We start from the raw sequence: 14,983 nt of genomic DNA, 5'->3' as shown, positions 1-14,983 counted from the left end.
CGTTGGCAAAGATTTACATCCTGGCGGGAACTACAGGAACACCCATCTATGATATGATTTGATTTGATTTGTATAACTCAACCTTCATGATTTATGGAATGTACAAGGTGGGGGGTGGGGGGGGGGGGAGGACGGAGGGGGGATAAGGAGGAGAATATTCAAAAACTGTATGAGGAAAATAACTGAAGAAACTGGATTTGTGCAACAAGAGTTTATTATGTATAAATGTTTCTTCTTTGAATATCTATTGCTACACTGGAAAAAATATAAATAAAAAAAAAAAAAAGCAAAGATCCCAACTGCGCCTTGGAAGAAACATCAGCCGACCAATTTCTTAACCAGAGGAGGCGCTTGGCCAACATCACTGACATCATAGTCCGAGAAGAGGTCCTGAGGAGATCATATAAGGCATCAGCACTGTACGCCACGACTGCCTCCAGCTGTTCCACCTGGAGGGCCTCAGCCTCCGATAAAGTCTTGTCACCTTGCAGCTGCTGAACCCAGCGAAGACCAGTTTGGAGCATGAAACTGCCACACATGGCGGCCCGAGCGCCAAGTGCGGAAATCTCAAAGATCTTCTTGAGGTGTATCTTCAGTTCTCTATCCTGAAGATCCTTTAAAGCCGCTGCTCCGGTGACCGGAATGGTGGTCTTCTTGGTGACTGTAGCATCCACCTTGGGAACCTTGAGCAGGTAATGCGCCTCCTCGGGCACTGGATACAATCTATCCATCGCCCTGCTGGCTTCAAATCAGTATTCGGAGTATCCCACTCCCGGAATAGAAGAGCACTGACTGAACTATGGAACGGAAAGGACTTTGCGGGACCCCGGAGACCAACCATGACTGGGTCCACCACCCCCAGATTGGAATCCTGTGGCGGGACCTCAATGCCCAATTCCTCCAACACTGCTGGAATAAGTGGGCTCTTTATGGAATAAACGGACCACCTTAGGGTCGTCACCCTCGAGGGATGTACCTTGTAAGAGGGACAGATCCAGATCCGGTGGACAAACCCCAGGCCCGGAGTCCTGGGAATACGCTCCCTGGGCGCCTTTGGTCTCAGAGGCAGTCAAGGAAGAATCGTTGGCCGCCACAGGCGCCAGAGCCCTCAGGAGCTGCCAGACCCTAGGGGCCCCTGCGGCTGCGGAGGTTCTAGACTTTTAGGCGGGCTGCCCCTGGGCCTCCTTGGACACACCCCAACATGCAGCCTTCCTGGCCTTAAAGGCCTTATGGAGCAGGAGCACAAATTCAGAAGAAAATGAGGATGACTAATCCGAATGATCCCCGGGGTCCTCATCGCTGCCAGGAGGGTCCCCCAGCCCGCTGATGACCTCCCCTGGAGGCCTGGGGCTCCAGAGACAACAGGGGAGGGAGATCTGAATTCCCCTCCATGGCTCATGCTGCCAACCAAAATGAAGACAAATTGGCCGCCATTTCCACGCTTAGCGGGAATAGGTCCCTCCGAGGCCAGCAGCGCTGAAGGATGCTACCCCAAGACATGGGAGACACTGCCTCGATGACCCCTCCTCCCTGGGGAAGCATTAGGAGCAAAGGCCGGTGCAGGAAATATGCAACCGTGCTTCCCCGCAAGAAGAAGAACAGGTCGTCCCACGCGGCATCCACAAGTGAAACCGGGACACCCCCCCGGTCGAGCAGCTTATGGGAGAGAGGCCGAAGGAGGCAGGGGAGAGAAGAAAATAAAAGCTTCGATGAAGGCTACCAGAAGACAAGGCCGAAGAAAGGCAAAAACACACTGACCCTAAAGAAAGAAACAACCTTCTCACTATGGTTGGTTTTTTTTTTTTTGCCAACTTTAACAAACGTTAACAGACAAAGGAGAAAGGAGAAAGGGGCATTTTCCTAAAAAAAAAAAAAAAAAAAAGTAGCAGCAGGCTCCTGAAGAGGCGACAGGCTGTGAAGATCCCACGGGGCGAGTGATTCGGAACCTCCGGATATCAGCCCTGTCCTTCCAGGGATCCGAGCAACACAGGGTCCCTGACCCCCTGCTCTCAAGCCTCACACACCAGGGTCTAACCACCTTCTGGGAGGCGCAGACAGAAGCTTATGTGCCCTTTCTGATTTTTTTTTTTTTTAAGACAGACTGCAGGCTTTGCACCTCCACCATCTGCTGGAGTCAGAGAAATACTGAGGGACTGCAGGTGACACTTCGTCTTAAGTGTCAGTAAAACTTTATCTGACTCAGTCTGCTGGAGAGGAGGCAAAACCCAGGAGTCTGGACTGATCTGAGTACGTTCAGTGAACGGACTGTTGCCTCGCGTCCCACGACACCATAGGCCGAGGGGATGTCCTAACAGGGGCAAAAGGTATAAAGATACTTAGAAATGAATACTTTCCTTTGGTGCATAGTTTCAGGTTCCAGAAGCGCAGGTCGCTTGGCAGATCAGAAAAGAGCCAGACCGCTGGCTATATCTGTCTCCTTTCATCAAACTTTAGTGACCCAGCCCAGGACAAACTGTATAAAAGATACTTCCCTGCTCCACTGGGCTTGCAGTGCAGAACTGTCAGCAGGTTCCACCGCTGTCTCATGGAGGATGAGGGATCTGGACCACCAGATGTCCATCCCACGGACCTCCAGACCGAGCTATCTAAAGGATCACCAACCCCCTTCTCGTCCGCCTCAAACTGGAGGGTGAGAGTGGGTGGCTCCACCAGGACCTCACAACCCCCCATGGTAGGATCCATAAATTGTCTTTTAATCCTTTTTTTTCTCTCTCTCCAGACTGCAATACTAAGGGACAGGTGGCACACTGAGATATGCATAGTGTCAATGAAATTTTCTCTGTCTCCATCTGCTGGCAGGGAGGCAAAACCTGGGGGTCTGGACTGATCTGGGTACGTACGGGGATCAGAGCTGCTTTAAAATTAAGTTTCCCCTTTGTAGCTTCAAACATTCTTCTGGCTTTTGCACATTATCCAACGTAAACACATTATTTAATTGCTCCACATATTGACATATCAGATATTCATAGGAGATAATGAGGATATCACCCCTCTAACATTCAGGCTCTCTGCTGTACTTTTTCTAGTTCTGCTGCAGCCTTCCACTTGTGGCCAAATGAAAGTCTGGGTAATGAAGCCTGTACCCAAAGCAGTCGCATTTCTAATGCATCAGCATGCCTTATATGCAGCACATACCTTTTGTTCAGAATATGGAGTATCCAGGTTAAAAGGCTGTGATCTCGGATGAGCCCATACGCTGCCTTTGTGATGTGTGCTGCCCTCTGCAGTATGTCTAGAATCTGATTCTACAAAAATATTACACCAATACAAATGTGAAAATTAACCTGCTATATGAACATTATCGTGCACCTCTTTGGGTGCAAACACATACAAAAATAATTCTATTGGGTTAATGTGTTGAAAATTATGATGATATAAATTTTTGAGCTATCTGATTAAGCCCTGAATGCCTTAGGTCTTTCTGAACTCAGTAAGGTATTTATAGAACACAACATCTGGAATTTATAACACACCAACGAAAGTTTAGCCTCAATAGGCTCGCTGGAATTATGTTATGCAATTATTACAAACTGCATTAATTAACTTGCTGTGGTGTGCCAAGTCTTCCTCACTGATTCAATCTGGTTAAGCTTAATGGGCTACGGTCTGCTTCCATGGCAAGCTGCAGCTGTTTTGGTCTGCTGCTGGAATATTTTATTTTTCAGATTGTCACAGAATTATTTTCAGTTTTGATGTGTGTGTACCATAATCTCTAAATAAAATGACCACTACACTTTGAGCATTATATAGATTCACAGCAGGCTGCTTAGATGCAACTTCAAGGCAAACAGCAGTCCTTCATGTCTCACAGACACTGATCATGGTGAAAATGGGTGTTGCACTATTGTACAATTCAACCTGGAGGTCTTCTTAATAAACCCACACATCACTGTTTGCTATATAAGAAGTGGATGGCTTCCAAAAGAAAGAAGGTGAGAACAATTGTTTGAGCTGGCACACAAGTTACTCTGACCTGTTTCTATGTTTAAAGTCTTTTCTTTTCTTGCACAGAAAAGTGGTTTACAAGGCCAACCCAATGGCCACGCTGTATACTTCCATACAGAGGGACATGGGTTTGACTCTTACATCAGATCTTTCACTTCCTGGATCAGCCAGGGCTGGGGATGCTGTGGGAGCAGTGGTCCATGATTTCAGGGTTTCAGAACATGCATGGCCTTCGGGCTAAGGAAGGTCACCGCAATAACTGGGTTAAGAGGGTTCAAACAAGATATAAACTAGGGAAAAAATACCCAACTAGCTGCAAATGAAAGCTCATAGTGTTGGATACCAGCCTTGTCAGATGCCAAAACAGCAGGTAGACACCGCCATGCCAAAATAAAAGTGGCTGAATTAGCACAAGTCTGAACTTATATGCAGTAACATGTGACTGTTCATCCACTCACCTTCCATAAGATGAAATTACTTCATACTTGATAATTTCTTTCCTCTAAAGAAGGGGAAGGCAATCCACACCAGTGGGTTATGCACTCCTACTAGCAGATGGAGACCGAGTAAACTGACTTGCTGTCGTCACCGACATATAGCCCTGCCCCAACAACCGCCTGCCAATATCTCTAGAAAAGCCAAACTCTGGACAAACTGCTTATACTTGAACCATGACTATTAACAGCCAATGACTCGTTATTTCCAGCCAACTCAGAAATACTGAGTTCAGTAAAAAATGTAACATCTTAGGGGCTGGTTCTTCACTTACCAGTCCTTCAAACATTGCATCATCCCTGAATAAGGGACGAATGGAAAGCAAAATCAAGTAGGCAGCCTACAATGGGTTGTGGATTGGCCCGCCTTCCTTAGAGGCAAGAAAATTATCAGGTAAGAAGTAATTTCACTTTCCTCTGCATTCAGGCAGGCCAGTCCATCATACCAGTGGGATGTACTAAAGCTACGCCTGAAATGGGTGGGAGGCTGCCCATGCAGAAGCTGCATCCTCTTGAGCATTAACATCCAAGTGGTAATGCTTGGAGAAAGTATGTAAGGAAGACCACACTGCCACCTGAAAAATCTCAAAAGGAGACAACTGAATCTCCACCCATGAAACTGCCTGTGCTCTAGTAGAATGTGCCCTGACTTGTCTAGTAAATGGAACATCTGCAGCCATGATGACCTCTTTAGCCCAATGGGCTACTGTCACCTGCAACACTGGTTCTTCTTGTCTACCTCCACCACGGAGAACAAACAGCCGATCAATCTTCAAAGAGCAAGTAACCTTCAAAATACTGCATCAGATGCCGTTTCACATCTAAGGCATATTACAACTGCCAAACCCACTCATTTCCCAGTCCAGTGTGGGCAGGGAAATAGACTGATTCAAATGGAACTCCGATACAATCTTTGGCAAAAAGGAAGGTATAGTCCTGAGCTGCACCATCCCAGATTTATTTGTAGAACTGGCTCAGGGCAAGAAAGAGCCTGCACCTCGGAAATATGCCTCACCGATCAGATCATCACCAAGAAATAGTTTTCAAAATAAGCAGTTGCAAGGAGAGATCATGCAGTAGGCAGAAAGGTAGAGCCAGACAAAAATCTCAATACCAGATTAAGGTCCCAAAGAGGCACCAGTAGACGCAAGGGAGGCAGTAGATGCTTGTCTCCTTTCAAAAACTTAGATAAATCTGGATGGGAGGACAAGGGCCTACCATTTATCTGCCTTCTATAGCATGTGAGAGCTGCCACTTGCATCTTCAGAGTGTTTAGGGCCAAGCCCCTAACACATTCTGCAAAAATTCAAAAACCAGTGGAATCTCTACTCTGAAAGGGTGAGAATCTCTCACCCTGTACCAGTTCTTGAATACTTTCCAAATCCTAATATGGACAAGTGCAAGGTGTTGCATATAGGGAAAAATAACCCTTGCTGTAGTTACACAATGTTAGGTTCCATATTAGGAGCTACCACACAGGAAAAAGATCTAGGCATCATAGTGGATAATACTTTAAAATCGTCGGCTCAGTGTGCTGCAGTAGCCAAAAAAGCAAACAGAATGTTAGGAATTATTAGGAAGGGAATGGTTAATAAAACGGAATTCAAGGTGAGACCGCACCTTGAATACTGTGTACAATTCTGGTTGCCGCATCTCAAAAAAGATATAGTTGCGATGGAGAAGGTACAGAGAAGGGCAACCAAAATGATAAAGGGGATGGAACAGCTCCCCTATGAGGAAAGGCTGAAGAGGTTAGAGCTGTTCAGCTTGGAGAAGAGACTGCAGAGGCCAAGCCAGGCCACAAGAACCTGGCAATTACCCAAACATTAAGAAGATTCCATGCTACTGATGCAATTAATAGCAGTGGCTATTCCCTGAGTAAACTTGATTAATAGCCGTTAATGGACTTCTCCTCCAAGAACTTATCCAAACCTTTTTTGAACCCAGCTACACTAACTGCACTAACCACATCCTCTGGCAACAAATTCCAGAGCTTAATTGTGCGTTGAGTGAAAAAGAATTCTCTCAGATTAGTTTTAAATGTACTACTTGTTAACTTCATGGAGTGTCCCCTAGTCCTATTATCCGAAAGAGTAAATAACCAATTCACATCTACCTGTTTTAGACCTCTCATTATTTTAAAGACCTCTATCATATCCCCCCCTCTTCTCCAAGCTGAACAGCCCTAACCTCTCTAGCCTTTCCTCATAGGGGAGCTTTTCCATCCTCTTTATCATTTTGGTCACCCTTCTTTGTACCTTCTCCAGCGCAACTATATCATATCTTTTTTGAGATGTGGTAACCAGAATTGTACACAGTACTCAAAGTGCAGTCTCACCATGGAGCGAAGTAGAGGCATTATGACATTTTCCATTTTATTTACCATTCCCTTCCTAATAATTCCTAACATTCTGTTTACTTTTTTGACTGCCACAGCACATTGAGTTTATGTAGACAACTGTTGTGGCATTGTCTGACATTACTCTCACTACTTGATCTGCCAACTGCTCGGTGAACCACAGACACACCAAATGAACTGCACGAGCTTCCAAGCGATTGATGGTCCACTGTTGTTCCTCGGCATTCCTCCAACCTTGCGCCATCAACTCTTGACAGTGGGCCCCCCACCAACCAGTCAGGTGTCTCCAAGGGCACTCCTTTCCTGAGGTGGTCCCTTTGCAACCACCGCTGCAACTGCTTGCTCACTTCTATTGGCAAGCGGAGTCTTACTGTGTATTCTTGAGATTGCGGATTCCACCATGAGAGCTCTGCACGCCAAAGTGGCCGCATATGCGTCCTCCGATGTAGCCGCCAATGACTCCCAAGACCTGCAGATAAGTCCACACCGTTGAATGAATGGCCATCCTCAAGGACTGAACTTGCCAACTTCCGGATGCGTTTCTCTGGCAAAAACACTTTACTTACTCCTTATCGAATCACACGCCGAGGTATTCCAGGGTCTGGTGTTGGCTATAAAATGCTTTTGGCTAAGTTCACCACCCAACCTAGCTCCTGTAGGAGGAAAATCACTTTGCGAGATGCCAATTGACTCTTTTACGCACTCTTGGCCGAATCAACCAGTTGTCCAGATGTGGATGGACTAGAATGCCTTCCTTGCGCAGAGATACCAATACTACTACCATGACTTTGGAGAAGGTTCTGGGCACGCAGCCAAACTGAACAGTAGCTCTTGAAACTGATAATGATGTCCTAGAATGGCAAAACAAAGAAACCGCTGGTGCTCCTGTTGAATGGGGATATGTAGAACGGCTTTGTCAGAACGAGAGATGTGAGGAATTCCCCTTTCTGTACTTCCATAATTATGGAGCGTAAGATTTCAATTCTGACGTGAGTCACGTGCAAATACCAGTTGACTCCCTTCAGATCCAGGATTAGTTGGAAGGAACCCTCTTTCTTGGGAATGACAAAATAAATAGAATATCGCCTCATATTTTCCTGCAATCTGGGAACTGGAATTACAGCCCTGAGGTCTATCAACCTTCTAAACGAAGCTTCCACTGCCACTCTCTTCGCTAGTGCATTGCATGGAGAGACCATAAAGGCGTCCAGAGGAATTTGGAGAAATTCTAGAGCATAGATGTCTCTTATTACAATCCAGGTCCCACACCTCTGTCCATCATGATTTGGGCCCATTTGTGATAAAAGCGAGACAGATATCCACCTATCTCTGGAACCAAAAGATGGGCCCCCACACCTTCATTGCGAAGATCAAAATGCTCCAGTCCCAGAGGCAATACAAAACACAAAAATTCAGCTGATAGGGAACTCTGGTGAAGTGGCGTTGAGCAACCTTCATAAATAGCCTCAGTATATTTGTGGCTTATATATACTGAGGCTATTTATGAAGGTTGCTCAACGCCACTTCACCAGAGTTCCCTTTCAGCTGAATTTTTGTGTTTTGTATTGATTCTAGTTTTCAGCTGACATCACGAGTATTTTCTAATTTGTACTAGCCAGTCCCAGAGGCTGCATCCTTATTTGGCTTCTTAGGCTGAAAGGACAAGTATCTTCCAAAGGGACATTGCTTCTGATTTGCTGCACCTCTGTAAGAGCGAAAAAGACAAGAGTCCCTGGAGCGGCCTCTCGCTTCAAAAGAGCGCAATACTGCTTTCTTGTCCTCCGGCAATCACTGAATCTTGGATTCAGTCCATCTATTTGCCCGAACAAGAGAGAACCCTTAAAGGGTAACCTTGTTAAATTTGATTTAGAAATTGTATCCATCAACAAGTTCCACAGCCAAGGCAAGAAGCCTGCTGTAGCTGCCATACGAGCCAAATCACAGTCTGCATCCACTAAAAATGCGGCTCCTGGCTCCATCACCAGCCCGCTACTGGCTCCCACTCCTTGAGCCTCCTGAGAGATGCAATTTGCTCGGGCCACCAAGTGGCAGCAAGAAGCTATTTGCAAATTCATAACTATTGCTTCAAATACCTGATGGAGGATAGCCTCAATCCTTCTAGACAGGGCATCCTTCAGTGCTCTTACCCATTCGACTGGGATGGTGGTTCACTTGGTGACAGTGCACACCAAGGCATCAACTTTCGGGAATCGTAACTGGTCCCTTGCCTTCGGATCCAAAAGGTACAGGCCTGCCAAGGAACACCCACCGTTAAAACTTACTTCTGGAGTGGAGGTCCTGTCGGTTGGCCATGTGGTGAGCACTTAAGCTGTTGCGAAACACCCTTAGGCCACGGTGAGCGTGCTGCAGGCTTGTGCGCATATACAAACGCATATAACGCCATAACGCATATATGGCGTTATACTCACACACGGGAAAAAAACGCTCACGTGGCCTAAGGGTGTTTCGCAACAGCTTAAGTGCTCACCACATGGCCAACCGACAGGACCTGCAACATGGGATCTAGGAGCGAATGCTGCCCTAACTGCTCCGCCAGAACGCCACACCTCCACTCTCCACTGACTCACTGGAGGTGTGAAGAGGAGGGGAAGTTAGCGCTGAGGAAGAGAAACGATATGGCAGGGAAAGGGGATATGTTCTTTTACCTGAGCTAAGCCCTCCTTGGCTGGAAGCACGATCGGGCCTGTGGCTGCGGGGGGAGATCGCAAAGCCTTCACACCCCCAAGCTTCCCCTTGTCCTCAATCTTTAGAGCCTAAATCTGGCTGGGCATTGAGGCTCAACCACGCAACTGAGGAGGGACCAGCCCGGTATCATCTCAGGAGCTCAACTTCTTCCTCTTTCCTTTCCTTCTCTTCTCCTTTTATATTTTTTTTCTCTGCACGAGCAAGCCCCACTAAGGAGATGCATGTCCACCATCTGCTAGAGATGGAGAACACTGGCAGGCTGATGCTGGGGCAGGGCTATATGTCGGTGATGCAGTGACCCAGTTTATGCTGTCTCCATCTGCTGGTAGGAGTACATAACCTACCGGTGAGGACTGGCCTGTATGAGTGCAGAGGAAATATGATTTTTCTCAATTGAGGTCATCCAGATTTCTACATCTCTCTTTCACAGAAAGAATATTTACTCTATAATCAACTAATGGAGAAAAACAGAGTTATCCCAGAAGAAACAGTGAATTAAATATAAACAAACATTTTTCCCATGCTGCCTCAGCTTCTTGGCATGGCTTTCTGCTTAATTTTTTAGTGTTCCAACACTTAGTACTTTGAAGTGTCAAATAAATACCAGATCATTAAATGCATTTACAAAATGCGGTGCAACCTGTTTATGCAATCATTCTTTTTTTTAATGTGTGCCTTCTACCCTGCTACCTCTAAGGGTCGAACAAAACGTAGGGTTTTCTTGGTCTGGTTTTCTCAGTCCAAAAATGTTAATAAATAACAATGAATCTCACAAATGACAAATGAACGCCACAGAGATTATACCTGGGTTTGCTCATCACACAAGGAGCTGCTGAAGAAGGAAAGAATGACTTGGAAAATCCTCTGATAATCGTAGAGCTCATAGCAACGTTTGTCTTGTAAACCTTCAGCCAGGAGGGCAAGAATCCACTCACGTTCCTCTTTGTGCTAACGCCCATGGAAGGCAATAATAAAAAAGCCATGTTAGGTGTAAATCTACTTTTCAGTTATTTGAAACCATTAATTTTTTTATGCAGGCTCTTAGCACCAGCTCAAATAAAGAATCTGTATGCCTGTTTGGCAGATGATCTTAATTGCAAGCCAGGCTTAATGGGCCAGCCTCATGCAGGATCTGGTTTTGACATCCCGGGCCAAGAATCTGCTTCCCAGGCGGATCAGCTAGGGCTGGGGATGCTGCAGAGGCAGCTTTCAAAGGCTCTGGGATGAGGGAGGCCCAATCATCATGCAACGGACACATAGGGAGGAAAGTTTCATTGACACTGCCATATAACCTGGTGTGCCACCTGCAGTCCCTCAGTATTGACTCCCTCTCCCTGACCACAAGCTTTTTCACAGACTTGTGAAAAGGGAAGGCTTTCACTGGACCCCTCAGGCCATCCATGACTGGGTCCACTCCCTCTTGATCAGACTCCTCCTGAGGAACCTTGATCCCTAGCTCCTCAAGAACATGAGGGATTAAGGGCCACAACTCTTCTTTACGGAAAAGATGCACCATTTTTGGGTCGTCCCCTTCCGCAACTGGCACCTGGTTCAACCTTATATCTGGGTCCGGCACAGCTGGATCCGGAGAGGCAGATACCTGTGGAGCCCCGTTCTCTGAGTCAGCATCTGGACTGCCCGGACCTGTCCTCACCCTGAAGATCCTGGGCGCCCGTCGCGGAACTGGACCCTTGGAACTTCCAGGTCTTTTGCCAGGACGCAGACCACAGAGCCCCTGAGTCCAGTCTGACTGCCTCCCAGCTGCCTTTCGTGCCAAATATACCTCATGCATGAGTAGAATGAACTCTGACAAAAACATTGTGGGAACCTCCGATCCATCCCTGGAAGGATCCCCCTTGTCATCAGAATCAGGCTCCCTTCAGTTAGAATCCTGCACTACCGGAGACAACGGGGGGGGGGGGGGGGGGGGGGGAGGGGAATTCTCACACTCCCGAACCAGCCCTGAAGGGTCTTTAGCCCCCAACAACATGGCTGCTTTTCCAGCACCCAACGGGGGAGGGGTGGCTGACTTCAAAGGTGCTCCTTCACCTGTCTTTTGTTTAGGCTGCTGCTCTGGTGCGGCTTCTGCCAGCCCCGACCCACCCTCATCACCACAGGCATTGGGAGCAAAGACTGGAGCGGCAAAGCTGCATGTGCGCATTACTGCACAAGCAGCAAGCACTGCCGCGCTCCATCTCCACAGATAAACGCCATGCCGACACAAAAGAGGCCCAACTGGGGGCGTGTGACGTCACGCTGAGGAATGGCAGCCTGAATCTTGTGCTCCCGCCGCCCTAACCCGAATCCGCGGCGATCCGCGCTCTCACTACCACTAGTAACCTACTTTTAGCTTGGGCAGTGCAGCCCTTTCGCATACTATGGCGAGCAAGAAAAAAAATCCGGACTTACAGCGTTTTTCGTATTATAAAGAAGGGCTTAAAGAATCTGACGCTGCCCCTCCTAACATGGACGGAGAACAAAATGGCGGTCCACCGCGGGCAGACCTACCGGAGGATACTCCGTCTACTTCTGATCCTGCTACCGGACCTATGTCTGCCCACCCCACCCGGGATGAATTCCGGGACTGGTTTGCCGGGTTGCGAGCGGACATTAAGTCTTTCCGACAGGAATTCCTAACACACGTTGAGGAGTTACGGGAGGACCTGACGACTATGGGCCACAAAGTGGACGATTTAGATGTCCGCCTCGAGGGCCATGCCATGCAGCTCTCTGAGACAAAAACCCTCACCGATTCTCTCCGCACGGATGCGGACCAAATTGCAGCTAAACTCGCTGACCTGGAAAATAGGGCGAGGAGGAGCAACCTCCGCTTTCGCGGCTTTCCTGAACTGTCGGGGCCTGAGGACTGCCACGTGCTGGTCCGCGATTTCTGCCTACATCTCTTAGCTGCTGCTAATACCTCAGGAGAACTCCCACCCCCTGACATACAATTTGACCGGGCGCATAGGGCTTTGCGGTCCCCCCAGAATAACCGACCACGGGACATAATTGTTTGTTTCTCTGCCTACAAAATCAAGGAACGGGTTGCGGCAGCTGCTAGGGAGCGGACTGCGTGGCCCTGGAAGGGACACAACATTGGTGTTTTTCCGGACCTCTCCTTGGCTACTCTGCAAAATCGCCAAACGTTCAGGGAAGTGACTTTATTTTTGCGTACTAAAAATATGAAATACCGGTGGCTGCACCCCTTTGGTCTCTCCTTTACGCTCGAGGGGGTTACCCACAAATGTTTTTCTGCTGCGGAGGCCGCTCCTAGTTTACTCTCAATGGGATATACTGCTTCTCACCCTCCTCCTAGGCCGCAAAGAACCGCCACCCCTCTCACTCAGCACCCTGCGTGGCAACGGGTGGGGAAGCGCAGCAGCAGGCTGCGTAGGCACTCGGGTGGATCTTCGTCCCAGCAGGACCCTTCATGACTCTTCTTTTACCAATCTCTTTAAGGGTTATGGAGGCTATGCTTATTTTCTTATATTATTATGATGGTTACTAATGTCTGAATATATTTGAAAAATGCTGAGCGCGTTTCTGATGTTTGCCTTGGTTTTATGTTAACAGTTTTCAGTGGTTGATTGCTGTGGGTTTGTGGGGGCGGGGGGAGGGCGGGGGACTGCCTCTCTCTTGTGACATCTTTCCATCCCCCCAAATGGGAAAGGGAGTTAGTCTGCAGGGAGGATCAGGCAGACTGAATTCCAGGGGAACTATGGGCTCTAAAGCCCTTCAAGGGGAACATGCCTTTGTCCTGAACTCTCAAGGTGCTGTTGTGCCGTTCTTCCATGCTGCATATTTTTTGCTAATGGCAGGTTCGGTCTTTTCTCTCAGCTTAAGCTGCTATGAGCGACATGGTGCTTCATCCATGGTCAGGATTTCTTTTGATTCTGGCGTTATTATTGCACGAGCTACTGTACTCCACTTCACTTTTAACTCATGGCCACGCTACACGTAGCCTCTATAAATGTTAAAGGTCTTAATTCTCCCCAAAAGAGATCCTTATTCTACCGGGAGATGTTGGTCTCACACCCAGATATTATTTTTGTCCAAGAAACACATCTTATGCGACGGTATGAATCCCTGATGCGCTCTAGGCAGTACCAGCACCAGTTTTTCTCTGCCGCTCACAAAACTACTAAGTATGCTGGGGTCGGCATTCTGTTTGCCTCTCATTTGGTGTTTGAATGTAAGAAATGTATTACTGATCCGCAGGGTCGATTCCTCTTGCTTTGTATTACCATGTATGACCTTGATTTTACCTTCGTATCTGTATACGCCCCTAATAGGGAGCAGGCTGCTTTTTTTAACGCTCTTAAACAGACCATTGCCATGCATGCCTCTGGTCATTTGTTGATTGGAGGTGATTTCAATGTCACCTTGTCCCCTCCCCTGGATACTTCCAAGGGGGTATCCCGCACAGCCCCTGTACATATCAAGGCTCTTAAGGCTCTTATGGCTGAGCACAACCTAATCGACTCCTGGCGGGCCTCTTATCCTCACTCACGATCATTCTCTTTTTATTCTAAGCCCCATGATTCCTATTCCCGAATAGACTATCTAATGGTGGACAAAAATTTATTTCATATGTTAAATAAGTCCGATATAGGGATTATATCATGGTCGGACCATGCCCCAGTCTCCCTGCAGCTTCAGCTGCCGGCAGGTGATCATGGGACTAAATACTGGCGTCTGAATGACTCTATCTTACATGATCCGGTGTTTACCCAATCTACCACTCAGCTTCTTCAGGAGTTTTTCCAGCTTAATACCGAGTCCGTTTCTTCACCGGTTGTGGTTTGGGACTGTTTTAAGTCTTATATCAGAGGCCATTTCATATCCCGATCCTCTTATTTAAAGAGGAAGCGGGAGGCAGCCTGTTCCCAGCTGAGGGCGCAGATTCTGGACCTCACAATGCAGCATAGCTTAACCAGATCTAAAAAGCTTTTGACGCAACTTACCAGGGCAAGAGATGACCTGCATAGGCTGGAGTTGGACCATATCTCTCATGCGTTAAGCATTTCCAGACAAGCGCACTTTGAGGGAGGGAATAAAGCTGGACGTCTTCTGGCCCAACAACTGAAAAAACAATCATTCCAGAACCATATCCTTAAAATTAAAAATGGGTCAGGACAACTTGAAACTACCAACTCTGCCATCGCGCAGCAATTTCTTAAATTCTACCAAGACCTTTATTCGGCGGAACCCCATATCCAGTCTGCCGATATAGTTCAGTATCTTCAGGCTCTCCCTCTACCCCGCCTTACTCCTGATATGCAAGAGAGTTTAAATGCAGAAATTACATCCCTCGAGATTCTAGGGGTCATCAAATCCCTGAAAGTGGGAAAGGCACCGGGACCTGATGGTCTCACCGCTAAATTCTATAAAACTTTCAGCCATACTCTAGTGCCACACTTGCAGAGACACTTTAATTTTTTAAGGGGCGGGGGCCGGC

The 14,983-nt window shown here is 47.5% G+C and overlaps 1 protein-coding gene across 2 annotated transcripts in view; it reads right to left on the bottom strand.

The window, feature by feature from the left end:
- The window catches only part of URB1 (URB1 ribosome biogenesis homolog), a 235,012-nt gene that overhangs the window by 38,029 nt on the left and 182,000 nt on the right, over positions 1-14,983 (bottom strand). For both annotated transcript variants that reach the window (XM_029603591.1, XM_029603592.1), the window contains 2 exons: positions 10,330-10,473; positions 3,157-3,266 (listed from right to left, as the gene is read on the bottom strand). In XM_029603591.1, coding sequence (XP_029459451.1) covers positions 3,157-3,266; positions 10,330-10,473 — 254 coding nt within the window. The remainder of the gene's footprint in view (positions 1-3,156; positions 3,267-10,329; positions 10,474-14,983) is intronic.

The sequence above is a fragment of the Rhinatrema bivittatum genome, chromosome 5 (genome assembly GCF_901001135.1).
Source record: "Rhinatrema bivittatum chromosome 5, aRhiBiv1.1, whole genome shotgun sequence".
Lineage (NCBI taxonomy): Eukaryota > Metazoa > Chordata > Amphibia > Gymnophiona > Rhinatrematidae > Rhinatrema > Rhinatrema bivittatum.
Note: the sequence above shows the minus strand (reverse complement) of the source record. Positions and strands in the feature narration are given on the sequence as shown.